Raw genomic sequence first — 27,994 nt, 5'->3', positions numbered from 1 at the left:
AGCTGTGAGCCGGCTAATGAGAGCATTCTGTCCAAGCTCACAGGGAGGAGGGGAGTGGCGGGGTCAGGGCACTGGGTCCCAGAGGAGCAGGGATGTGGCACAGGACCAGTCTGGTTCCCTGTGCCCTCACGATCCTCACAGGCTTCCTGGTCATCTGCCTAGGGGCCTTCTTCATCTCTTCAGGCTCCTCATTCAACTGCCGAGGGAACCTGATTATGGCCTATCTGCTCCTGCCTTTGGGCTTTGTGATCCTGCTGAGTGGAATTTTCTGGAGCATCTACCGCCAGGCAAGAAAAAGCACAAGGATGCTCAGACAACACCTTGCTCAGGGGCACCTGGCCCTGGCCACGGTGGACAGGTAAGTGCTGAGAAGACACAGAGAAAAGAAGGGTTGAGTGTGGGGTTGAGTTGTGGAAAAGCTGAGTGACTTCTAATCCCACTATGGCGCAATTTTCATGTCCCATGGCGCTGTATGTTGTGTGCCGTTGAAGCAATTTGGACTCATTGTGACCCTATACTACAGAGTACAACTGCCCCGTAGGGTTTCCTAGCTGTAATCTTTATGGGAGCAGATTGCCAGGTCTTTTCTCCTGCGGAGCTTCAGGTAGGTTTGAGCCACCAACCTTTCATTTAGCAGCCAAGTGCTTAACCATTGCACCACCAGGGCTCCTATGCTGTCTGTCTAGAACACAAGTTTCGTTATTGACGAATCACTCAGGGGTTCGTCATTAGAAAGAATGGTGTTGCCTTTTGGGAAAGCCAGGAAGTTAAGGGAATTTACGAGACCGGGTAGCACAAGTGGTTTGCGATAGGTTGCTGAACCCGCCCAGTGACTCCATGGAAGAATGGCCTGGAGAACTGCTTCCATAAAGATCACAGCCAAGAAAACCCTATGGGGCAGTTCTACTCTGGCACATGGGGTCTCCATGAGTCAGAGGCTGACTCGATGGCAGCTAACTGCAAGAGAGGGAATTTACCTTAGAGAAATCATTATGCCTCCTGGGCGAAATCCCTCCTAAGCCAATATAAGAGGCCCGACTCTCAGGTTCTTTGTTATATCATGGAAGCTGTCATTAGTTAGAGGTAGGTGATGCTTAGTTATCCTCTATAACCTGACCACCAGATTGTAAGGGAAGCAAGTCACCGACCAAATTCCGCCATCTGTAACAAATCAGCCAGCAGGCATAAAATCAGTTGTGCAATCTCTTTGTAAGCTTATTGTCCTTTAAGGTGTTCTGATCACACCGTGAAGGAAAGATTCATTGGCAACAAGGTAAGGACATTCTAGAGGTAAGATTCAGCTAATTATATGGTCAGTATCAGACAGCCAACCAACTGTCGTTGAGTTGACTTCAACGTGTCGCCACCCCATGTGTGTCAGAGTAGAACTGGGCTCCATAGAGTTTTCAATGGCTGATTTTTCAGCAGTTGATCTCCAGACCTTTCTTCTGAGTCATTTCTGGGTAGACTCGGCACTCCAGCTTTTCAGTTAGCAGCCAAGCGCATTAATCATTTGCACCACCCCGGGACTCTATCAGGCAACCAGAAACCTCCTAGTTCTTGGCTGAACATGGGACCACTTAGGGCTAAAACCTCAGGCAACCTCCTTAAGGTACAAGACTTCACGAATGCTTTTGCCTTCTTTGTGCAAGGATAGAGAATCTCTAAAACATGTCAGCAACTCCACATGTCTTGAATACAAGTAATTTACCAACGACAGTCCACTTTTTACATCCATTATGCTGATTAAAAAGATGTGAACTACAACAACAAAAACCCATTTCCAGTGTTTATTGTACTAACTAGTAAGGCCTCTGGAAACACTGGTGGCGTAGTGGTTAAGAGCTATGGCTGCTAACCAAAAGGTTGGCAGTTCAATCTACCAGGTGCTCCTTGGGAACTCTATGGGGCAGTTCTACTCTGTCCTATGGGGTGGCTATGAGTCGGAATCAACTCAAAGGCAGAGGGGCTTTATATCTATAGTCCCTACATGGTGCAAATGATTTACGCTGTACTGCCAACCGCAGCGGGGCTACAGAAGCAATGCCCAGAGATCTGCCTCTGTAAAAGGATTACAGCCAAGAAATCTCTAGGGAGCTCAGTTCTACTCCGTAACACACGACGTCGCAATTAGTCAGAATCGACTCAGTGGCAACAGCTTTGGTTTGGTTTTATTTGCGTTCAAAATGTGTACCCAGGTTGAGACATCCAAACAAATAAATGTCTAATGGTAGATTTAGGACCCTGGGGATGTGAATGGCAGTGGCAGGAGGAGGGAGGGCATTGGGCAAGGGGAACAGGGTTTTGGAGCAGACAACAGTCACCCCAGAGCCTCTCAAATCACTCCAGCAGGAGCCTACCTTTCCACCTGCAACACCTTTACTCACTGCCAGGTGATGCAGCCTCGGCTATCCTGGTGAAGGCTGAGAGTTACTGCCTAGAGTAGACAGCTCCTCCAGCTGTTTGGCTTTGGGCCTGGTGACATTAGGAGTGGAGCTGTGGCTACAATGGCAGGCAGCCCCTGTTTTGTTGTGGTTGCGCACCATAAACACTCCCCGAAGGCAGTGGCAGCACTCGCTCTACAAACACACAACTTAACCGAGCTCACCCCCACCCTCTTCCTCACTTCCACCCCACCCCCAACCCTGTTCATGATAGAGAAGCCAGAGGATTCAGCAGTGAGCAACGTTGGCCAAGGTTACCAATGAGGACATCAGCTTTGGCGTGAACGGCCCCTCCGCCATCGGCCTATTGGCATAGCAAAGGCTGCAAGTGAAATCTATCTACATAAAGCAGCCCATTGCAATGGTTTGGGAAGTGAGTATGGTTGTGTGTTTTCTTTGAAACGAGCTGCTGAGACTGGAAAGAGTGGTGGGAATGGGAAGCAGCTGGTATAGTTCAGGGACCTGCTTGCAGGTGGCTTTCATTCATCCTTTCACTGGATGGGAGGGGCCCAGACAGCGAGTGCAGTTGCGTAGAAGATGACTTGCTCGATGGAGATGAGGGTGAGGACGGACTAAATAACTGGGTAGACAGAAGTTCTAAAGTCATGGCTCTTATGTCTGCTAACCCTGATAAGGACCTCACGCTGGTTCCATGAGTGAGCAAGACAGGAAATAGCCTGGAACTAGGAATTTGTTATCCTTCTCAGTTGGTGAGATAGCTGACTCGTGGTGACCCCATCCATGCACAAGAGCAGAATGTTGCTCAGTCCTGCACTGTATTCACAATCGTTGATATGCTTGAGTCCATTGTTGCATCCGCTATATGTATTTTGAGTACTTTCAACCCAGGGGCTTGTCTTACAGCACTATATCAGACAGTATTCTGTTGTGACCCATAGAGTTTTCATTGGCTTAGTGCTTTAAGTGCTCACTTGCTAACTGAAAGCTTGGTGGTTTGAACCCACCAGCCACTCCGCTGGAGAAAGATGTGGCAGTCTGCTTCTGTAAAGTTACAGCCTTGGAGACCCTATGGGACAGTTCTACTCTGTCCTATAGGGTCGCTGTGAGTCTGACTCTACTCAACAGCAGTGGGAAATTTTTCAGAAATAGATCACTGGGCCTTTCTTCCTAGTCTGTCTTAGTCTGAAAGCTCCACTGAAACCTGTCCAGCATGGGTGACCCTGTGGCTATTTGAAATACCGGTGGAATAGCTTCCAGCATCACAGGAACACACAAGCCACCACAGTATGACAGACTGACAGACGGGTGACAGAACACTGAGAATGTTGCTATTGTTAGCTGCCATCGAGTCAGCCACTGGCTTATGGCAGCCCCATGTACAACAGGAAGGGACCATTGTGATTCCATAGGGTTTTCATTGGCTGATTTCTTCCAGAAACTTAGGAATAGCCTGGGAAGATATGACTAGAGACACATACAATATGGCAGAAAAAGAGGACCATGCCAAAAGAGCTGCAGCACATTTTAAAAACCTGGCAGTGCCAGGGAAGGAGTGCGTCTGTTTCAGGGTTAATGTTTCTTAGCAGTTTAACTTTGCACAAGTGTGAGTCGAAAAAGACAGACACATGCTGCTTTGGCGTGAACCTCTTCAGTAATGCTTGCGTGTTTGTGACGTGCTTTGACCCAGGCCAGATTTCTACCCTCCGGCCTATGAAGAGAGCCTTGATGCGGACAAGCAGACCTGTGGCGCCGGGGGAGCAGCCTCTGAGATCCCCCCACCACTGTATACTGAGGTGGACCTTGACTTCAGCGGGGAAATCGAGGCCCAGCCAGAGGCCCCTCCACCCTATGAAGAATCTGTAACAGACATAGAGGCCGCAGCCACGTCCCTGGGTGCTGAGGGGCACAGTCAGGGATGCCAAAGGCAGGGAAGGTCCCGCTGTGACGCACCTTCACCGGGATCAGCTGCTGACGATGAACTCGGTCAAGGGGCCATGGGAAGAGAGGCTGGGTCAGTGGTCTGCACTGGAGCAGCCTTGGGGGCACTCTGGGACAGCTGTGACACTTCACAGATGTGCTGGGATGTGGCCGGGCAGGTGGGCCCTGGAGGGGGACGGTCAACACTCTGCACAGTCATTTAAGGGGACTCCTACTATGTCAGCTGGGATGGGCCTTTGGGCTGAAGAGGTGCTGGCTGTATGAACACTGCTTTCCACACCCTCTCAAGTCCCGTCCCAGGGAGGAGTGGAGTGCTCGTCCAGTGGGACAGCCACGTGACTTCAGTTACTCTCTCACCTAACGATTAGAGAGGGAACGTCTGCTGGAAATGAAGGTCTTTGTTGTTTCATCAGTGATCACTCAGTGCCCTGTCAGCGGGTTCATAGGTTTATTGGTTTTCCATTTTACCCGAGCGTCGCAGGGCTTCACAACACGGGAGGACTGCCTGGAACCCATGAGTGTCATTTTAGGTGATTTTACTGTAACTCCGTCTATTTTGCTTCTGTCTGAAGGGGACGTGACTGTAACATTCCCCCCAAGATTGTTCAAATATAGTGAGGTCCTCATATCAGCAGATACTCAGTAACAGGTTTACAAATTCATTAGACACAGAACTCTGGGGAAAAAAATAAGGTCGCTATGAGTTGGAATTGACTCGACAGCAATAGGTTTTGTTTTTTTTTAATAGATTGTTTTAACATAGAATCTGATATAAGTTTTGAAAACACACACATACCCGTTGCCATCAAGTCGATTGACTCAAAGTGACCCTATAGGACAGAGTAGAACTGCCCCATAGCATTTCCAAGGAGCAGTTGGTGGATTTGAACTGGCGACTTTTTTGGTTAGCAGCAAAGCTCTGTTCTTAACCCTTGCACCACCAGGGCTCCATATATATATTTATTTTATATGTATATATATATTTTTTAAATAGTTGCCATCAAGTTGACTTTGACTCATGGCAAGCCCACCTGTGTCAGAGAACTGTGGCCCACTGTATTTTCAATGGCTGTGAGCTTTCAGAAGCAAATCACCAGATTTTTCTTCTTAGGTGCCTCTGGGTGAACTTGAACCACCAACCTTTTGGTGAGTAGTCAAATGCTTACTCGTTCATGCCACCAGGGACTCTCTCTCTCTATATATGTATGTACTCTCTATGTATGTGTGTGTGTATGTATTTCATATATATATACACACACATGTATTTCAAAGAATCCCCTTGTAACTCTCTAAAATTTCAATGACAGGCAGCTATAGTGAAGTGTCTAGATCACATAAAAAAATTCTTTGTGTCTCAAGGTACAGATCCATGTATTTTTAGTTTCAAGACATTTATTTTAAAAATCAGTGGTGCCTCCTCAGCACTGCTATTTTTTATTATGTTTCTTTCACACAGAAGGCAAGTTGGGGAGCAGGGTGGTGGAAAGAGACACAGCCTGATGCTTTTAAGCGTGGACAAGGTACTTCCTGTCTCTGGGTTTCCGTTTCCTCTTCTGTCAGGTGAAGAGTTTATGTTGACTTCAATATATAACAATCACAGAATGCCTTTTTTTTTTTTTTAATTGTATTTTAGATGAAGGTTTACAGGACAAACTAGTTTCTCATTAAACAGTATACATATTGTTTTATGACATTTGTTGACAACCCCGTGACATGTCAACACTCTCCCTCCTCAACCTTGGGTTCCCTATTACCGGCTTTCCTGTCTCCTGCTTTCTCCTCCTTGCCCCTGGGCTGGTGTGCCCCTTTAGTCTTGTTTTGCTTTATGGGCCTGTCCAATCTTTGAAGGGTGAACCTCAGGAGTGACTTCATTACTGAGCTGAAAGGGTGTCCGGAAGCCATACTCTCAGGGTTTCTCCTGTCCCTGTCACAGAATGCCTTTTAGACGGCAGGCTCCATGCTACAAACTTCCGAGTGTGTTATCATTTAGCCCTCATTCCATGCCTAAGAGATAGGTGCCATGATATTTCCCATTTCACAGCTGTGTAAAACTGAGACTCAAGTGAATAAATTTGTCCAATATAATACAGCGACTTTCAGGAGGGAGAAGGGTCCAGAGAGGGATGTGGAGGACCTATCTTTTCAAACGTTTGTGCTAGGCTGACCTATCTTAGTTCCTCCCTCCCAGGATCTCTCTTCCCCTTGGGAAAATGGGCCTTAAGCAGGAGTGGAGCCTCAGTCCCCACAGAAAGAGACAGTAGAGGCTGTGTTAGGGTCAAGCTTCTCTTTGAAAGGCCAAAAGCCTTTTATATTTTCTGCCTAGGTGCCCATACAGGGCAGGCTCCTTCAATATGATCATTATATGGATGAAGAAAGATGGCGCCCTTGAATTGTCCCAGGAGGGGCTTGGAGAGTCAGAGGGAGGGTGTGGATCCTTCAAGAGGGAAGAGGGATGTCAAGAGGGGAGGCGGCCTCCTCTTTCCCAGCCTTGCTGAAGTGGACAGATAGAGCATGACCTGCCACATACTCAGAAAGCCACATGAAAGGAAACCTTGGTACACCAATGTTCACTGCAGCACATTTCACAATAGCCAAAAGGTTGAAACCACCAAAGTGTCCGTCAACAGACAAATGGATAAACAGAACGTGGTCTGTCCATACAATGGAATATTATGTAGCCGTAAAGAGAAATGAAGTCCTGATGTATGCGTGACACAACACAAGTGAACCTTGAAAACATGCTGAACGAAATAAGTCAGTTGCAAAAGGACAAATACTGCATGATCTCACTTATATGGAATAAGAAACTCTGTAGAAACCAAGGCTTATTGGTGGTTACCAGGGGTGGGTGGGCGCGGGTACGGGGGAGTTTGTGCTTAGGGGGCACTGAGTTTATGTTCACGGTGGTGAAATAATTTGGAAAAAGATATCGAGAATGGTTGTGCAACTTGAAGGATATACTTGATGCCAGTGAATTATGCAGGTAGAAATTGCTGAATTGCTATATGTTCTGCTGGGTATATTTTCACCACAATTAAAAAAAAAAAAAAGAGTGATCCCACCCAATAAAAAAAAGAAACCCTAGTCCCTTTACATGAAGCATGCCTTTGGGAATCTGATTTGAATCTTTGATGTAACTGGATGGGCGTGTCACTCAGGATGTCCGACGGGAAGCTGGTCATTGACTGGCTGTGAAGTCCATTCCTCCTGTCTCATCATGTCTTTCCATCCCTCAGCCAGGACGGCTGTCCTGAAGTGTTCCCCGGGGGTCTGAGCGCATTTGCAGACCCCAACAAGCTCTGTCATTGGCCTTTTATCCAGAGTTTGCATTTGTAAAAGATGGTTTTTCCAGCTACAGGTAGACACATGAAATGTTCATTTTGGTTTACATAAGAAATTGTTTTGATCTCTTTACTGCAATAAATTTTGTACTTAAATGTTCTTTTACAGCCTTTTTTTTTTTGTATCAGAAAAAAAAACGTAGTGAGCTATAAGACAAAGCTTTTTTCTCCACCTGAAACTAGCACAGCACCCAGGTTAGTTCATCTGATCGCAAATCCAAGCATCACTGGGCACCAGCCATTGCTTCAGAAACTATGCTGGGTGCACTTTGAAAAGAAATGTTAATAGGAACCTAGTGTTTTTTGTTTTTTGTTTTAATATATGTACTCTAAGGAGCCCTGGTGGCACAGTGGTTAAGCACTCGGCTGCTAACTGAAAGGTTGGCAGTTCCAACTCACGAGCCACTCAGCAGGAGAAAGATGAAGCAATCTGTTTCCATAAAGATTACAGCCTTGAAAACTGTATGGAGCAGAAATACGCTGCCCTGTAGGCTTGCTATGAGCCAGTCAGCTTCACAGCAATGGGTTTGGTTTTGTGGCTTCTTGTTGTTGTCAGGTGCCACATCAAGACCATGGGTGTTACCCCCTGTCATGGTTTGAATTATGTCCCCCAAAAATGTGTGTATCAACTTGGTTAGGCCATGATTATCAGTATTGTATGGTTGTCCTCCATTTTGTGATTGTAATTTTATGTTGAGACGATTAGGATGGGATTGTAACACCACCCTCACTGAGGTCACCTCCTTGATCCAAGGCAAAGGGAATTTCCCTGGGGTGTGGCCTGCACCACCTTTTATCCCTCAAGAAATAAAAGGAAAGGAAAACAAGCAGACAGTGGGGACCTCATACCAACAAGAAAGCAGCGCCAGGAGCAGAGCGCATCCTTTGCACACGGGGTCCCTGCACCTGAGAAGCTCCTCGACTAGGGGAAGATTGAGGGCAAGAACCTTCCTCCAGAGCTGACAGAGAGAGAAAGCCTTCCCCTAGAGCGGATGCCCTGAATTTGGACTTGTAGTCTACCAGACTGTGAGAAAATAAATTTCTCTTTGTTAAAGCCATCCACTTGTGGTATTCCTGTTATGGCAGCACTAGATGACTAAGACATCCCGGTCCAGCAATTAAAATCCACTGAGTAAATCAGATGAAAGTTCTATTGTGACCATTAGCCATACCGTGGGGGATTTATTCAGGAGACGTAGACATTGTATCTCTTCTCCTTCCTCAAGTTCATGATAAAATGGTGATGCCAGTGTTCACTGCAGCACCTCAATGTCCCTCAACAGATGAAAGGATAAATGAAACATGGTACATCCATACAACGGCGTATTATTCAGCCATAAAGAGAAATGAAGTTCTGATTCATGCTACAACATGGATGTGCCTTGAAAACATTGTTGGTTGTTGGTGTTAGGTGCCTTCAAGTCAGTTCCAACTCATAGTGACCTTAAGTACAACGGAACAAAACACTGCCCAGCCCTGCACCATCCTCACGATCATTGTTATGCTTGAGCCCATTGTTGCAGCCACTGTGTCAATTCATCTCATTGAGGGTCTTCCTCTTTTTCACTGACCCTCTGCTTTACCAAGCATGATGTCCTTCTCCAGGGACTGGTCTCTCCTGATAACATGTCCAAAGTACGTGAGATGAAGTCTCTCCATCCTTGCTTCTAAGGAGCATTCTGGTTGTACTTCTTCCAAGACAGATTTGTTCGTTCTTCTGGCAGTCCATGGTATATTCAATATTCTTCACCGACACCATAACTGAAATGCATTAATTCTTCTTCAGTGTTCCTTATTCATTGCCCAGCTTTTGCACTATGCTGAGTGAAATAGACACAAAGGGACAAATATTGTATGATCCCCCTTCTATGACATATCTAGAATAGAAAGATGTATAGAGACCAAAAGGTGAGTGGAAGGGAGGCAAGAGAAGGCATGGCTTAGGGGTCTGTCCATGGTGGTGGAATAACTGGGGAAAGGATAAAGGTGATGATCGCACCACACGACGAACATAAACAACATCGCTCAGTCATACGTGCACGGTTTGTTGAATTGGTAAATGTTTTGTTACATATATACGTTTACAGTAATAAAAAAAAAAATTAATGGTGATGGATTGGGACATTGTATGAAAGGCAAGGAGAACACTTAGAAGACAAGAAAGTGAAAAAGAAGAAAACCTCCACAGCAGAGAGAATTTGCTCATCTCCTCCCCTGGAGTGAGGCTGGTGGGCTCGAGAGTCAGTGAACCAGAGCGCTCTCAGAGGGAACAGCACTCCAGTATTTTAACATTATAATGCCTCACTCAATTGTTGTTGTTAGTTGCTGTCCAGCCAACTCTGACTCATGGTGTCCTTATGTATAACATAACGAAATGTCGCCCATTCCTGCACCATGCTCCAGATCATTGGTATGTTTGAGTCCATTAGCGAGTCTCAATAGCAAGTGTGAATACTCACTCCCCCTAGATGAGTAAGGCAAGGTCAGTTATAGAATAAAGTAGGCGTCATCTTTTAGCATATCTGAAGTGGAGTGTGTGCATTTTAGACCCCTCCACTCAAAAGCTGACAAGTGCTTTCATTGACACACGTGTGCATCCTTCAAGATTCTACCTAACACATGGTCTTTGGTGAGGCATCTCTCCAGCTCACCTCTATTGCAAGGCATGTAAACCAGTTGCAGTCAAGTCGATTCTGACTCATAGCGACCCCATGTGTATCAGAGCAGAACTGTGGTCCGTAGGGTTTTCTTTTCTTTCTTTTTATGAATAATATTTTATTCTCTTTTCAGTGAAGATTTACCCAGCAACAATTTCTACACAAAGTGTTCCGTGACATTGGTTACATTTTTCACCATTCCATATTTCCATTCTGGTTGTTCCACTTTCCACCAGGTTTTCAATGGCTGATTTTTTGAAAGTAGATCTCCAGGCCTTTCTTCCAAGGCACCTCTGGGTGGACTCAAACAGCCAAACTTTGGGTTAGCAGCCTAGCACGTTACCTAGTTGCACCACCCAGGAGTTGCCAGACACATGTTGTTATTGTTGTTCGTTGCCGTTGAGTTGATTCTGACTCATGGCAGACCCACGTGTGCAGAGTAGAACTGCTCCTTCGGGTTTCCAAGTCTGTGACCTCTCGGAAGCAGATCACCAGGCCCTTCTTCGGAGGTGTCTCTGGGTGGGTTCAAAAACACTAAGAACTAAAAGACATGGAAAGATGATAAAGACATAGGTCTACCGTTCATGTCTTTCCCATATTACCTAAAGTTCCATGACAACCTGGTCCGGTTGGTTCACACCCCAGGTGGACTGCCAACTACATGAGCTCTTTCCACGGATAAGAATTGTAGCTAACTGGAGTGGGGCAGGCATTTGGCTGTCTTGCTAAGCGCTGCTGCTTCGGATAATCTCTTGCTGTTTGTAACCGCTGAAAGGCCAAAGGCCAATTTACTAGCAGTTACATCATCCCCAGAGGTGCAGTCTCTCAAACCCTTCTCCACTCAGGAATGGAAAGCATCTCCAGGCAGGTGTCTGGGATGTCAGTGTGCACATGTTTCAAGAATGCTGGATGCGTAATTCCACCATGGAGTGAAGTCATCACACCATGTCACTGTCACTTCCCCACACCTGCCATGGCTGATGGGTCTCACTGCCAAAATAAGCCCCATGCCTCACTGTGACCCACAGGGGCCAGTCCAAGTCACCACATCCTTATCCCTATCGTTGCTTGTATTTTCTGCAGAGAACTTGGGCTCAGTGCAGCCGGCTCTCAGCCCAACGTGCTGCCATGGGGCTGAGCGTCAATCTGGATGCTTCCAGGGCAGAAAGCCTTCAAGTCCACATACCAGACTCTCTGTCCCACTAACACACGTGAGTGTATGCTGCATTCCTGATCAATGTCTTGATTGACGTTCTCATTTTAGTAATGACTGCCTACTCATCCCCACCACCGCCCATCTGTCAACTTGTCAGGCTGTGGGGGCTTGCATGTTGCTGTGGTGCTAGAAGCTATGCCACCAGTATTCCAAATACCAACAGAGTTACCCGTGGTGGACAGAGCATCTAGACTAAGAGATGAGGAAGAAAGGCCTGGAGATCTACTTCCAAAAATTAGCCAATGAAAACTTTATGGACCACAGCAGAACACTGCCTGACTTGCTTGCTTTGGACATGTCGTCAGGAGGAATCAATCTCTGGAGGAGGACATCACGTTTGATGAAGCAGAGGGCCAGCCAGGGCGAGGGAGACCCTCGGTGAGATGGACTGGCACAATAGCTGCAACGGTGGACTTGAACATGCTGGCAACCGTGAGGATGATGCAGGACTGGGCAATGTTTTGTTCTGTTGCCATGAGTCAGAGTGGACGCCACAGCAGCTGTCTAACCCATTTTTAATGACAGCTAATACAACTCAAGAATCCTGGGGGAAGCAAACAACTTTTTGCGGTGGGGGACTGTCTTACATTTAGTAGGATGTTTAGTATCCTTGGCTCCTCCCTCTAAATGCCATTGGTAAACCCTAACACATATACAATGAGCCTCGGTGGCGCAGTGGTTAGGTGCTTGGCTGCTAACCAAAAGGTCGGTGGCTTGAACCCAGCTACCGCTCCACGGGAGAAAGATGTGGCAATCTGCTCCCTTGAAGATGACAGCCTTGGAAACTGTTTGGGGCAGTTCTACTCTCCTATAGGGTTGTTATGAGCTGGAATGGACTCAACAGCCATGGGTTTGGTTTTTGGTTTTGTCACATATACACCACATTTCCAAACCCCCCAGGTAGGTGGTGGGTGACAATCACTGCATTTTATATTATTTTATTGTGCTTCAGGTGAAAATTTGCCAACCAAATCAGTTTCTCATTCAAAAATTTATACATGAATTGTTTTGTGACATTAGTTGCAAACCCTGTTATGTGTCAGCAGTCTCCCCCTTTCCACCCTGGGTTCTCCACGTCCATTTGTCCAGGTTTCCTGTCCCTTCCTGACTTCCCGTGTTTGCTTTTGGGCAGGGGTTGCCCATTTAGTCTCGTATATTTGATTAAACTAAGAAGCACGTTCCTCACATGTTACTTTTTTATTTCATAGTCCTGTCTAATCTTCGGCTGAAAGGTGGACTTCAGGAGTGGCTTCAGTTCTGAGTCTTTTTCTTTTCTGTGAATTTGAATTTTGTTCTACATTTTTCTCCCACTCTGCCCAGGACCGTCTATTGTGATCCCTGTCTGAGGGGCTGCATTTTACATTATCGTTGTCCTTTTTCTGGGGCACATGGAATGACGTGGGAGCCCTTGGTGTGACAAAGCCTAAGAATGACCCTGACGGTTGCCACACTCCGTCTGCTGTCTCGTCTTTGCTTGACTCCTGTGGTTCCCCACAATGTCTTGGACCTCTCACGCCATGCACTACGAGACAGACTGGTGGCTGGAACTCCATCTCTAAGGACACACAGAGCTTTATGTGGAAAAGAGCCATTTCCGGTCTTTCACTTCTCTTGAGAATAAGGGTGAGGAAATGGGATCTTACTTTGGGCAGAAATAACACCTGGGCAAAATGAATTTGGAGTCCCTGAGTGGCACAAACAGTTAAACACCCGGCTACTAGCCAAAAGGTTGGCGGTTTGATCCCACCCAGAGGCATCTTGGAAGAAAGGCCTGGTGATTTGCTTCTGAAAGGTTACAGCCGTGAAAACCCTACGAAGGAGTTCTACTCTGCACACACGGGGTCGCCACAAGTCAGAATCGACTTGCTGGCAACTGTAAATATGGATTTGAGAAGACTCTGAAGAGTGGCTGTGTCCTCCATCCACTGCAGGATCTCCCTTTGGGCCACTAGCTGAGAAGAAACAGGCAGCTGTCTTCCCATAGCCGGGCCCCCACGTTCCCTCTGCCTGATATTTACAGCCCTGTATCTGCTCCTTCCCTCTCCCATCTGGACTAACCTCCTTTCCAGCGGCCCTTACCTTCAATTCCTAGTCTTTGTTCTTGTTGTATTCACCCTGGTGAAATGATGTAAATGGTTACAGATTCCAAGAAACACCAGTCTTTGCAAAGTCCCTCACCTGTCCAGGTGAGCGCCTGATGTCCTGCTGTTACTGAACCATCACACCGCTGTGTATTTCCAAAGCACATTTCTTGTGCCCTACCGGAATATTTGTGTCTACTTGATCACTAGTGTGTGTATGTGTGTGTGCCATAGCTTCCTGTTCCCAAATTATAAACTCATAAAGCCAAATCAAGCCCATTGCCACTGAGTCAATTCTGACCCATAGTGACCCTATAGGACAGAGCAGAACTGCCCCACAGAGTTTCCAAGGAGCTACTGGTGGGTTCAAACTAACGACCTTCTGATCAGCAGCCATACACTTAACTACGGCACCACCGGGGCTCTATAAACTCATAAGAGCAGAAATAATATTTTATACATTTCATTGCAGCACCTAAAACAGGATTCTCCATAGAGCAGTTGCTCAACAAATGTTGGCTGAAATAATGAATGGGTTGACGGATGAATGGGTGGGCTACTGGGCACACAAGGTTCCATACTGAAATGAAGCAACAGAACTTGTAAATGAGGAGCAATTCACATCTGACCTTAAAAGTTAGAGGGGCTGAAAAGTGCAGCAACTTGAGAAACAGTATTTTCTTACCTAGAGCTGATTAAGCTTAAGAATGCATTTCATTGTCCCAACCAGAGTAGAAATGACAAATAAATGGATGGCTATCATAGGACCCCAACTTTAAAGATGATGAGAACAGATACTATGAGATAACCCTTACTCCATTGCTGGTAGACTTCTTAATGGTTCTTTAGAACCTCAGCTCCAAGCCACTCTCCTATTATTCTGAAATGCAGACAATTACAATGAAAGACTAGATGCCATCTTAGTTGCTGCTGACCCCCAAAGTCAGTTTTGAAAATGTCACCTTTTCTGTTCCATTTATTTAATAAATGCCTCAGGTCATAATAACGAGACCCAGCCCTGGCAAGTGTCCTGAAAGGCAGCTTTATCAGGATAGGTGAAGACTACAGAAGTTTCTCAAATGATGAAACAAACCAAGAAAAGCAATAAGCACAAACCCACAACCACCCTTGGAGAAAGCTGAAACAAAAAATTACTTTTTTATTAGCTACTAAATGTCCTAGCAGGTTTCTGACAGAAGCATAGATAGAAAATGAAAACAAATGCCTTCTGGGAAGGTGCTTTTGCTGGCATTAACCTTGACAACAGCAATAAGGCATTGCTAAACAGTCAATGTGCACCCAGACATCCCCGAAAATGACACGGTAAGTGAGCAGGCTGCTCCCAAGGCAGGAAAACAGATGCAAACAGGTCCCATATGCTGAGGGTTCTGGCCAAGTGCAGACGAGGCTGCTGGAGCTTCTGTAGGCTTTCCTGGGCAAAGACGGCCAGTGTGGATCTCTGCAGGGGTCCCCGCCGACCCCCCATCTCATCAGGCCCACAAGTGCACCACCGGTAAAGCTTCCTTCCAGCACCCACTGCATTTTCTCCTCTTTCTACATTTCATTCTCTCCTCCCACAACCATTGCCAATAAGATCAGGACTGTAACCAAGCAAGGGCATTAATACCAGTTGCCATCAAGTCGATTTCGACTCATAGCGCCCCCATGTGTGTCAGAGTAAAACTGCGCTCCATAAGGTTTCCAATGGCGGATTTTTTTCTAAGTAGATTGCCAGGACTTTCTTCCGAGATGCCTCCGGTTGAGTTCAAACAGCCAGCCTTTCAGTTAGTGGCCAAGCACTTAACCATCTGCACCACCCAGGGACTCCTCAAGCGCATTAAACAGGCCTTTATTGGGAAGTCTAAGAGACAGTGGACATGGTGGCGTCGTGTCTTCCCAGGAGCAAGTCATTCAAACCCGTGTGTCAACCTGCAGGATGTAACCAAGGAAGGCCCTGAAGAATTTAAAGCATTCATTCGAAGTGTCCCCTCTTGAGAAACTACTTTCTACCTGCATAACAAATGGCTGAATTTGAAGGAATGCAGCCAGCTTAATAGCTAAAACAATATTATTTACAAAATAAGAGAGAAAAACAACCTTTGATATGTTTGTTGGAAGTGCATCATTGTGATTTGTAGAAAGCTTTAGAAGACACGTGAGAGCAGGTGGCAGAGGGGAGGCTGGGGATGGACGGGACAGGAGAGGCTGGGAAGAGGGACCATCATGAGGTCAGGGGTAGGGGGAGTAGGCTCTCAGGAGTTGTAGACCTTTCCTCCGTTGTAGAACCTAGCCTAGGATGAAAAGCTAAATCCTTCTCTAATACAGGGAGTGTCTGGTTTGGCCTGCCCAGGGGTACCTTTGGCTTTGAGTTAGTTTAATTCTTTCTTTCTCTCCCGATTCCAGAAACTCTTCTCGTGCGGCACCAAGGACACACAGACGTCACGGTGAAGAGTTTCCCAGCCCACTTACTCTCTCCCACAAGCACAGCCTCCTTTGTGTGACAAAATACGGATTTCAGATGACAGTGCAGCTTGACAGACTACTAAAGACCCTGTGACATTCGGAGCAACTGACCCAAGCCCAAAAGAAACAGACTTCTTTTTCTCTTTTCCCACCCACCACCCCCCCAACAGCAAGACATCTTTTGTTTTTTTCCAAAGTCATACAAGGCACAAACAGGTAGCAAGAAGGCATTGGTGCCGCGTCTCCTCCGAGCGCTCTCTGGGCCTGGGTGAGCCACCCGCCTGCCGCGGTTCAGGTGATGACTGTGGGTCCCCTCCGGCCAGTTCTCTCGTGGATCTGGGATATCTTCAGCGCGATGGCTATCAAAGGGCTCAGCACCGCCTGGAAGAGAAGGAAGAAACAGCTCTCAAGTTGTCCGTGAACCACTCAAGGAAGTCAGAGGAGGGCGTTGTGATGGGTTGTTATCGCACGCACCTGCATACAAATTCTAATTCACTGCGGCCGTCAGAGCTGGTCACCTGCCTTCTCTGCACCTGTGCTTCCTCCTCCACAAAATGAGAGTGGAGGAGGTGGGGTGGCGGCGGGTGAGGGGAAAGAAAAGGGCCTCCAAAGTCTCAGCCAGCTCCCCAGAAATCCATCCAATGTAAGAAACTTCACAACCCAACTGCAGAGCATTTCATGAACATAGCATTGCGAATTAAGGAAGTTCAGAAAAACTCAACAAAATCTCCCTCTGCTATGCACCCCCCCGCCACACACACAGCTTGAGGATAAAGCCCACTCTTCAGCCTAAGACCATCGGTCTGAAGAGCACACAGTCCTGGTGTTTCAGAGGAGACAGGCCGGTCCGTCAGCTGATCCTATAGAAACACTGTCATTTCTTCCCATCACGGAACACCATGGCCCACGAGAAACCACAGGTTCCCAAAGAGGAGGTAGGTTTAGTGGGTCTTACGGATTGAACTGTGTCTCCCTCGGACAAAATGTGTTGGAATCCTAATCCCCACACCTGTGTATATAATCCTGTCTAGAAATAAGGTTTTCTTTGTTATGTTAATGAGGCCCTTATCCATGCAAGGTGGTCCTAAACCCAACCACTTCTGAGTTACGGTAAAAGCTACGAAAGCTGGAACCTGTGTAAGACAGAAACTTGCCAGGGAAGAAAAACTCAAATATTTTCCACTAACAGAAAGCAATGGAAAAGTGATAAAACTGCACCCTGTTAACGGCAGAAAACCTTCGAGACCCAGGAAAACAAGGCCGTCCCGTTGGGTTCCGGCTCTCACAGGTTTCACCGTATAAGAAGCACCTTAGACACAGGGAGAAGACAGATGTTACCTGAAGACAAGAGAGGCAGAGGGACCTAGAAGCCCAGTAATGTCAAGGATTGCTGGCAGCTACTAGAAGCTGAACCAGACAAGGAAGGACCTTTCCTTAGAGCCTCATGCAGAATGCAGACTTCCAGCCTCCCGGACTGTGAGACAATAAATTTCTTTTCTTAAAAGCCAACCACTTGTGGTATTTGTGTTGCAGCAACACTCAGAAAATTAACAGAGAGCTAAGGAACAGATTCTTGGAAAGACAAAGGATAGGACGAGAAGCAAGAATTATCTTTTACCCTTTAACTGCTTCTAACTGCACAGGAGTTGAGGTACCATGTTCCAAAGTGTGGGAAACATACCACTCAAGATGGTCTTGATGGCACAAGAGATGATTTTAGATGGTGCACAGATATGGCATTGCTTATGAAACAGTGAGAAAATCAGTCCACTTTCCAATAAGACAATACTGGTTGCCATCGAGTCAATCTTGACTCATAATGATCCTATAGGACAAGGTAGAACTGCCCCGTAAGGTTTACAAGGCTATAAATCCTTACGGAAACCAACTGCCACATCTTTCTTCCGCAGATCGCTGGCGGATTTAAACCACCTATCAACTCAACGGCAATGGGTTTATCTTTAAGGTAACAGCCAAGTGCTTAACCTCTGTTCCACCAGGGTTCCTTTAGTTTAAGGCAGTGGTTCTCAGTCTGTAGAGTATATCAGAATCATCTGAAGGGCCTTCTAAAATAGATGGCTGGGCCCCACCCTCAGCATTTCCAGTTCAGTAGGTCTGGGATGGGACCTGAGAATCTGCATTTCTAACAAACGCTGCTGGTCAAGGACCACCCTTTGAGAGCCACTGCTCCAAGCAAGCCTACCATCATACCTACCAAGTCCCTGGCTCCTGCTAAAGGCAAAGTTGTCCTGTTTGTGTCACTAGATCCCACCCCCTGGCCACTGATTGGACCAGGAGTAGGCTCCTGACGGATAGGCAGGCCAACAACCTATCATATTGCCTGGCACAAAAATTTGAGCCAGCTAATCAGATTCTTTCTCTCAGGGATTTGAACATAATGAGAACATGGAAGAAAAGTAATGAAAGAATGAGGCCGTTAGTCTAAAAGCAAACTCAAACTCATTGCTGTCAAGGCCATTCTGACTCATGGTGACCCTGTGTGTTACAGAGTAGAACTGCTCCATAGGGTTTTCTTGGCTCTAATCTTAATGGAAGCAGATAGCCAGGTCTTTCTTCCACGGTGTCACTGGGAGGGTCAAACCTTTTTTTTTTTTTTTTTGTGCTTTAAGTGAAAATTTACCAATCTAGTCAGTCTCTCACACAAAAACTTATATACACCTTGCTACACACTCCCAATTACTCTCCCCCTAATGAGACAGTCTGCTCTCTCCCTCTACTCTCTCTTTTTGTGTCCATTTCGCCAGCTTCTAACCCCCTCTACCCTTTCATCTCCCCTCCAGGCAGGAGATGCCAACATAGTCTCAAGTGTCCACCTGATCCAAGAAGCTCACTCCTCACCAGCATCCCTCTCCAACCCATTGTCCAGTCCAATCCATGCCTGAAGAGTTGGCTTCAGGAATGGTTCCTGTCCTGGGGCAACAGAAGGTCTGGGGGCCATGACCACGGGGGTCCTTCTAGTCTCAGTCAGACCATTAAGTCTGGTCTTTTTATAAGAATCTGGGGTCTGCATCCCACTGCTCTCCTGCTCCCTCAGGGGTTCTCTGTTGTGCTCCCTGTCAGGGCAGTCATCGGTTGTGGCCGGGCACCATCTAGTTCTTCTGGTCTCAGGCTGGTGTAGTCTCTGGTTTATGTGGCCCTTTCTGCCTTTGGGCTTGTAATTACCTTGTGTCCGTGGTGTTCTTCATTCTCCTTTGATCCCGGTGGGTTGAGACCAATTGATGCATCTTAGATGGCTGCTTGCTAGTGTTTAAGAACCCAGACGCCTCTCTCCAAGGTTCAAACTCCCAGCCTTTATGTTAGTAGTTGAGTGTGACTCATTTGTACCACTAGGGACCTTGTTGTTGTTGTCGGGTACCACTGAGTCAATTTGGACTCATAATGACCCTGTGTGACAGAGGAGAGCTGCCCCATAGACTTTTCTAGGCTGTAATCTTTACAGGAGCAGATTGCCACATCTTTCTCCCACGGGGCCTCTGGGTGGGTTCAAACAGCCAGCCTTTCAGTTAGCAGCTGAGCACTTAACCATTGCACCACCAGGGCTCCTTACCCATTGCCGTTGAGTCGATCCTGACTCATAGCAACCCTACAGGACAGAGTAGAACCGCCCATAGGGTTTCCAAGGAGTGGCTGGTGGATTCGAACTGCTGACCTTTTGGTTAACAGCTGAGTTCTTAACCACAGCACCACCAGGGCTCCAGTTCTCCTTAGTGGGAGCTAAATTAACCATAAGGTTATAATTAATTAGTCAATTATAATTGATCTTATAAACCATTATGGTAGTCCAAGGCTATAAGAAAGCTGAAACTCTGAGACATATACTAGGAGGAAAAGCCTGGCGATCTAATTCCAAAAATTAGCCGTGAAATCCTTGTAGATCACAACAGAAAAGTGTCCGGCACAGCGCTGGGAGCCGAGCCCGAGGCTGGAGGGCGGTACACAACAGCCGCGGCAGTGGGCTCCCACATACCAACGATCACGAAAGTGTCACAGGAGGGGACAAAGCTTCATTCTGTCCTACATAAACTTGCCAGAGCCGACCCAAACAGCAGCTAACAGCAATGACAATAACAACAGATTTTAGGTGTCCAAAATCACTAGCCGGAGCCCTGGTGGTGCAGTGGTTAAGATCTGGGCTGCGAACCAAAAGGTCAGCAGTTCGAATCTACCAGCCACTGCTTGGAAATCCTATGGGCCAGCTCTACTCTGTCTTACGAGGTTGCTATGAATCGGAATAATTGACTCGATGGCAATGGGTTTGTTGTTGTTTTTCTTGTTAGATCCCTAGCTATTTCAAGTCCATTTTGAAACCTAGGGAAATTATTGCTGAAAACAAAATACATTCTTCCTAACAAAAATTAAATGAAAATGTTGAAAGACTGCAGGCATTTTACTCTTAATTACAATACATAAAACTGTGGTCCTGGCCCCATTCCCCTCTTTATGTAATGAATTTGTCTATCTTGATCCAAAATGGGCCTGAAATTAGCCAAAATGCCCAGTGTGAAAGAAGACCAAAGATAATTCTGGAGCCCAGCACTGAAAGAACTGACTTATCTCGCCAATGGCAGAAAACAGTCTTCCCAAAGCTCTCCCCTGATGGGGGAAAAAGCCATTCCAAGGCATAAGTGGATGAAAGACTCCCAAAGAACTTCAGTCAAAGCAAAAAACAAACTAGCGTCTTGGGAACACAATGATATGCCTGACAGAGACCCGACAGCCCAGCCTGCCTGGCTTCTCAGCTACCCTCTGCATTTCACAATCGGTTTGGATGTTAGGAGGTGAAGGTCAGCTTGTAGACTGCAAATGCAAAATAAAATAAAAGTCATCAGGCCGATTTTCCTATTTATTCAAAGGGGAGCTCCACTGGGCTCTGCGTGCAGAAGAAGGGGGCGGGGACGGAGAAGGGGCAAAACACCCCAGGAGCAGCTGAAAGGCATTAGGCAGACTCTGGACCTTTTCATTGTCTTGTAGGGTAAACATGAGGCAATGTGCCAGAGTTCACGGCTTAAATGTAACGGAACCGCCTCCCTGGTCACTGCTTCCCCATTCCTCTCTTTCCAATCCCCTTGTTAGGGATTGAATTGTGTCCCCTAAAAATGTGTTGTAGACCCCAAAGCCCATACCTGTGGATAAGGAACCCTGGTGGTGCACTTGTTAAGCACTTGGCTGCTAACTGAAAGGTCGGTGGTTTGAACCCACCAGCCACTCCGCAGATGAAAGATGTGGCAGTCTGCTTCAGTAAAGATTACAGCCTTGGAAACCCTACGGTGGCAGTTCTATTCTGTCGCGTGAGGTCGCAATGAGTCAGAGTTGACTGGATGGCAATGGGTTTGGTTTTGAGTTTATGCCTGTGGATGTAATTCCCTTTGGGAATAGGGTTTTCTTTGTTATGTTAAGGTGTATCTTAAACCTAACCACTTTCGATATATATATATATATAAACAGCAGATTAGACACAGAGCAAGCAAGCACAAAGGGGGAAAGACAGATGCCATGCACAGATCTCCAAAGAACGTCTAGAGAAAAACACTAAAGAAGCTGAGACAAAGATTCCCAGAATACAGACAAGGACTCTGAGCGGACAGAGAGAGGCTTCCTTTACAGCCAGTGCCCTCAATTTGGACTTCTAGCCTCCTGAACTGTGAGAAAATAAATTTTGGTTCACTAAAGCCACCCACTTGTGGTATTTTTGTTACAGCAGCACTAGGTAACTAAGACACCCCTCTAGCCCCCAAAACCGTGGCAGAAAGATGGGGAATTATTAATTGGTTTAGATCACACCATCTCTGTTCCTTCTCCTGACATGGCCCTCTCAGGTCTTCACATTTCTCTGCTTTGGGTATATCCACCACAGACTTCAAACGTTTCCTTTCCCTGCAATACACTTGCTACTTTAGAGGGAAACTTGAGTAGCCCTCCCCCCATCCCACTTAGAAAATTATTAGCAGAAATAAGACTGCAAGATTGAAATCAGAGGTTATGGAAATCAAAAGGAGCCCCTCTCTCCAGCCTGCAATACTCAAAGGACTGTCCTCCTAACTGTCAGCTTCCTCTTCTTCCTCTGCTCCCAAAGGATCCCAAACAAAGCTCCAGGCTATGATTGGAAGGGAGCCCTGGTGGCACAGTGGTTAAGAGCTACGACTGCTAACCAAGAGGTCAACAGTTCGAATCCACCAGCTGCTCCTTGGAAACCCTGTGGGGCAGTTCCACTCTGTCCTATAGGGTCGCTATGAGTTGGAATTGACTGAACTGCAATGGATGATTGGAGCAAGAATGTGATTCCGTTCAACTGTCTGCCTATGATCCTGGGAAGCCCTGCTCCTTTGTGGTTGTTGGCTGCTGTCAAGTTGGCCCCCTCACGCACAACAGAACGAAATGCTGCCCTGTCCTGCACCGTCCCCGTGATCGGTTGCGGATTAGAGTGTTGTGAGCCACAGGGTTTTCACTGGCTGATTTTCAGAAGTAGATCACCAGGCCTTTCTTCCTAGTCTTAGTCTGGAAGCTCCACTGAAACCTGTTCAGCATCATGTAACCCACAAGCCTGATAAATGAGTGGTGGCCGTGCTTAAGGTGCATTGGCCGGGAATCAAACCTGGGTCTCCCACATGGAAGGCAAGAATTCTACAACTGAGCCACCACTATCCCCTTCCCTCCTTAAAAAAATTTAGAGACCAATTAAAAGCATCAGCAACTCCCTGCTGTAACTAGAAAGGAAGTCTCCAGAAGACTGGTCAGCCAGCTGCATACCTGAAGGCGAGACAAGAATTGCCTGAGGTAGTGCCGCAGACTCCAGGCCCAGAGGTGCTGTTTTCGTGAGTCTGGGGGCCAGGGTGGGGGTGTGCAGCTCTGACAAGTTCCCGAAGTGACCCTGGCGCGTGCTTTTACAAGGTGGTGTGCAACTGATTCTAGAAGTGTTGTCGTTGGGTGCTGTCAAGTCAATTTTCGATGCATAGCAACTCCCTGTGAAAGAGTAGAAGTGCCCCACTGGGGTTCCTAGGCTGTAATCTTTACAGAGAGGGAAACCCTGGTGGCGTAGCGGCTAAGTGCTATGGCTGCTAACCATAGGGTCGGCAGTTTGAATCCGCCAGGTGCTCCTTGGAAACTCTATGGGGCAGTTCTACTCTGTCCTATAGGGTCGCTAGGAGTTGGAATCGACTCGACGGCACTGGGGGTTTTTGGGGTGTAATCTTTACAGGAGCAAAGCCCCGATGGAGAAGCTGGGTGGCTTCCAGCCACCAACCTTTTGGTTAGCAGTCAAGTGCTTAACCATTGTGCAACCAGGGCTCCTTATTCCAGAAGTAGCAGTCTAGAACAGCAGTTAAAAGCATAGACTCTGAACAAAGCCTTGAGCACTGTGCTCTTTTAAGAACTACCTACGTGGAATCAAAGTGACAACAGCAACTTGAAAGATTAGATAGGAACCTTAGGGGGCAGTGAGCAGGGCTTCGAACCAGTTCTTCTGCTTCAACCTCCTACAGAGAATTTGCATTTCTAACGAGTTCCCAGACGATGCTAACGCTGCTGGTTAGGGACCAACTCTGAGAACCATTGGTTCCCAAAAGTTATCAAACATAAGAATCACCTGGGGAGCTTGTTAAGCTGTAGATCCTGATTCAGTATATCTGGGGTGGAAATGCAAACTCTCAGCAGGGATTTCAGCTGGTTCGAAACCCTGGCAGTGAGTTTATGTTAACGGGGGAGGAACAACTCAGAAAAGGAGGGTGGGAATGGTTGCACGACTCGAAGATGTAATCAATGTCACTGAATTGTACCTGTGGAAATGGCTGAATTAGTGTATGTTCTCAACAACAACAAAAAATAAAACAAATTACAAAAAAAAAAAAAAGAAAAACCACACACTCAAACTCTGAAGCCAAGCTGCCTGGGATCAAAGCCTGGCTTTAGCCCCCTGTGAGCTGTGCAAGCTTGGTTACGTGACTTACCTCTCGCAGCCTGGATTTTCTCAACACCAAACAGAGAGCCCTGACCTCACAGAGCTGTTGTGAGGGTTAAATAAGCTAGAGAATACCAAGTACTCAGAACAGCGCCCGGCACACAGGGAAGCTGTGTATGTGTTTGCTGTTATGATGCAAGGGGGTCAGTGGTGGCTCAGTGGTAGAATTCTAGCTTTCCATGCAGGAGGCCTGTGTTCGATTCCCAGCCACCACCTGTCTGTCAGTGGAGGCTTGCATGTTGCTATGATGCTGAACAGGTTTCAGCGGACCCTCCAGACTAAGATGAACTAGAAAGAAAGGCCTGGCATTCTTCTTCCAAAACTCAGCCAATGAAAACCCTGTGGATCACAATGGTCTAATCCATAACCAGTAGTCGGGATGCCACAGGTCTGGGCAGCATTTTCGTCTGTTGTGCTTGGGGTCGCCATGAGTTAGGGCTAACTTAACAGCAGCTAAAAGCAACAATGACAATACTATTATTACTAAATGTTCCCACTCCATTTCAAGTGTGACAATTTCATTGCCTACCTTATAGGCATCAAAGCAACTCTCAGACACAGAATCTGTTTGGCTGGCTCTCTTCCCTGAGGACCAGTAATTAGAGTCCACATCTCAAGGCCATGCCCCATCTGTCCTTCTACTGCCACAAAGCCACACTTCAGAGCTGCTCTTGCAAATTCGTGCTAATGAGCACAGGAGAAGGGATTGTCTTCCTGTTGTCACGTGGCAGGGGGCCTTCTCTGTCCATGCCTTCCACAGCTGACAACAGCTTCCTCGAGCAGGCTCGCACAGCTGATGCCAGGCAGACAGATGTAGAGACAGCGTGGCCCCAGCGGCGTACCCAGCCCACGCCCATGGCTCTGTCCCTGAAGGCTGCCAGGAGCCTTGCCCTGGCAAATACACAGCGGGCACATATGACCATCAACTACATCTCTGTTCTTGCCTAAGCAGCCTTGGAAGCCAGAAAATGTTAGGCTTCCCAGCTGGGCCTAGGTCACAGGCCAAAGAATTGACTTCTCATCAAGACAGAGAACTGATCTGCCGGCTCGCGGGAGTCTTGGAAGGGTGGGATGCCTCCTCTTGCCTTCAACAGCGGCTTGTGCCTTGGGTGCTGGAGTTGGAATTCTCCCTTCGCAATTTTTAATAGTAAACTGAGAGTCACTGAGTGCCCACTGTGTGCCAAGAATGATTCCAAGATGTGGACCGATGAGACCCTCTCTGTCCCAGGAACGCCTGCCTGCCTCTTTGTTGGAGGGCGCTGGAGCCCCATGGATCCTGCCAGGAGGAAGGCAGTCAGATTGCAGTTGGACAAGACAATGTTCGGCCATCACTGCATTTGGAACACATACCTCCGGGTGTCGGGGTGTCTGAAGCAGTTCACAAGGACTCCCCCGTTCAGCACAAGCAGCAGACACAAAATGGGAAGAAAGAGAAGTGTGTGCTGTGAGGCTGTCTGAGTCCTCAGAGAGGAGGCAGCTCAGCAGGGTGGTCATTAACCAAACCAGCTGCCGTCAGGTCAATTCCAACTCACGGCGACCCCATGTGAGTCAGAGTAAACTGCTCCATAGGGGTTTTCAATGGCTGTTTTTTTTTTTTTAGTAGATTGCCAGGCCTTTCTTCCGAGGTGCCTCTGGGTGGACTTGAACCACCAACCTTCTGATTAGCAGCCAAAAGTGTTATCCATTTGCTCTACCCAACAACTTCAGTCATTAAGAACAGGCAATCCCCATCGTCACTGAGTCGATCACAGAGTAGAACTGCTCCAGAGGGTTTTCTTGGCCGGAAGCAGACCACCAGGCCTTTGTTCTGCAGAGCCACCGGGGGGGGGGTTCAAACCACCGATCGTTAGGTTAAAAGTCCAGTGTAACCCATCTGCACCCATCTGCACCTCCCAGGGACCTTTTCACAACGGGCACTAAGCAGACGGAAAAACCAAAAAACCAAACCCGCTGCCATCGAGTTGATTCTGACTCATAGCGACCCTATAGGACAGAGTAGAACTGCCCCATAGAGTTTCCAAGAAGCGCCTGGTGGATTCGAACTGCGACCCTTTGGTTAGCAGCCATAGCCCTTAACCACTACACCACCAGGGTTTCCAAGCAGTTGGAAACGGGCCGTTTAAATGAAGGGTCTTCCCCAGCAATATAAACACTCGCGGTGGAATTGAAGGACGGTGACTAGACGTTTCATGAGCTCAGTGACCAAGAGTTTCTTCCACTTTGGACAAAAGACTTTGTTCTTTCATGGCCTTTGTCTATAAGACTCGGGTGCCACATAACCACGAAGTATTTTAAACTAGTGACCTTTTCACAGGAGTTGAAGCTGTGCTAGACTGTCTACCCACAATTTTAGCAAAGCTTCGCATCTTGGTAAAACCAAATTAGATTTTTTTTTTAACTTCACCCACGGGTTATTTTGAACATCTTGGCTCAACTAGCATAACTGCGTGAAGCAAGCACAGCCTGATGCTGCTGAGTGAATGCTGAGGTGGGTTTCTATGGAGATGCAAAGTGAGGCTGTTTTCTTCTTTCCTTTTTCTCTGTTCAGAAGCAGGAGCAGTCCTGTAACCGTCCTGAGACATTTGTCTGCATTATTTTCTGCACTTTTTGAAATTTTCCAGGAGGAGGGAATAGCAGGGGCCACGAACCCACTGCCTTTGAGTCACTTCCTACTCGTAATGAACCCATAGGACAGAGCAGAACTGCCCCTTAGGGTTTCCAAGGCTGTAAACTTTATGGAAGCTGACTGCCACGTCTTTCCCGCATGGTGCAGAGGGTGGGCTCAAACTGCTGACCTTTTGGTTAGCAGCTGAGCGTTAACCGTTATGCCACCAGGGCTCCTCAGCAGGGGCCAGTGACCCCCATAAATGCACCCTAATAATTGGGCACTAGAGGGACTATGTGATCCACAGGAGAAGTGAATCCTGCTAAGCAGGGGTGGAGATAAGGATCCAAAAGGCCATTTTTACATAGTTGACAAAAAATTAGAAGAATATTTTATGAAGTGAAAATTACATGAAATTCAAATTTCAGCATCCATAAATAAAGTTTTATTGGGACACAGCCACCCTCTTTTGTTTTGTTATTGCCTGGGGCTGCTTCTGTTCTACAATGACAGTTGGGAAGTTGCAACACAGGCCGCAGGGCTCACAAAGGCTAAACTATTTACCAACTGGCCCTTCAGAGGAAAAGCTTGGTGAGCCCCATTGGAAGGGCCCAATTTTTGTGTTTAACACCAGGCTTTGAACCGGTTCATTACTGTTCAAACCCCTGCTGAGAATTTGCATTTCCACCCCAGATACACTGAATCAGAATCTACATTTTAAACAAGATCCCCAGGTGATTTTTACGTATAATAAATTGTGAGAACCACTGCTCTACTAGAGGTTCTCAGAACTCATCCCCAACCAGCAGTATTAGCATCGCCTGGAAACTTGTTAGCAATGTGAACTCTCAGCAGTGGTCCAGACCAGAACAAACAGGTTCAAAGCCCTGGTTTAACACTTTGAAGGCAACAAACATATGGGGACTCCAGGAATCCTTTCTTTGATGAACCCACCCTTCACCTCACACTCTCTTGTCATTAGACCCTTTCGTTCTGATAAAGGAGCTGAGAACAACCAGCAAACTGCACAATATCTTGGCTAAAACACCATCATTGAACAGACAGCCCCAGCTCATTGCCTCCAGCTCTAAGCCAGGAGGGCAGCAAATATGATCCAGGACCTCCTTGGATGCACGGTCCGTCCTCCAAGGGATGGAAGAATGGGGGAAGGATGGGGGGAGGATGGGAGGATGGAGAGGCAGCTCAACTTTGTTTTGAACCTTCTAACACAGTCTGGTATGTCTAAAACGCCAAGTCACAGGGGTACTGGCTGTTGTTGTTGTGTGCTGACAAGTCCATTCCAACTCACAGTG

At 47.1% G+C, this 27,994-nt stretch overlaps 2 protein-coding genes across 2 annotated transcripts in view; one reads left to right on the top strand and one right to left on the bottom strand.

Annotated features, from left to right (window-relative positions):
- Positions 1-92: 92 nt before the first annotated feature.
- On the top strand, positions 93-4,546 carry TMEM252 (transmembrane protein 252). Its single transcript, XM_049896542.1, has 2 exons — positions 93-358; positions 4,093-4,546. The coding sequence occupies exons 1-2, from the start codon at positions 93-95 to the stop codon at positions 4,544-4,546; spliced, it is 720 nt and encodes a 239-aa protein (XP_049752499.1).
- A 3,313-nt stretch (positions 4,547-7,859) lies between these two features.
- The window catches only part of PGM5 (phosphoglucomutase 5), a 190,423-nt gene continuing 170,288 nt past the window's right edge, over positions 7,860-27,994 (bottom strand). Inside the window, exon 11 of the mRNA XM_049895222.1 lies at positions 7,860-16,482. Coding sequence (XP_049751179.1) covers positions 16,393-16,482 — 90 coding nt within the window. The 3' untranslated portion in view covers positions 7,860-16,392. The remainder of the gene's footprint in view (positions 16,483-27,994) is intronic.

This window comes from Elephas maximus, chromosome 9 (assembly GCF_024166365.1).
Source record: "Elephas maximus indicus isolate mEleMax1 chromosome 9, mEleMax1 primary haplotype, whole genome shotgun sequence".
NCBI classification, from domain to species: Eukaryota; Metazoa; Chordata; class Mammalia; order Proboscidea; family Elephantidae; genus Elephas; species Elephas maximus.
Note: the sequence above shows the minus strand (reverse complement) of the source record. Positions and strands in the feature narration are given on the sequence as shown.

What these genes read in the sequence shown, in the direction of transcription:
- TMEM252 (XM_049896542.1), top strand. Translation starts at nt 93, where the DNA reads ATGTGGCACAGGACCAGTCTGGTTCCCTGTGCCCTCACGATCCTCACA. An exon ending in GCCCTGGCCACGGTGGACAG is followed by an intron (nt 359 to 4,092) that starts GTAAGTGCTGAG and finishes GCTTTGACCCAG; the next exon opens with GCCAGATTTCTACCCTCCGG.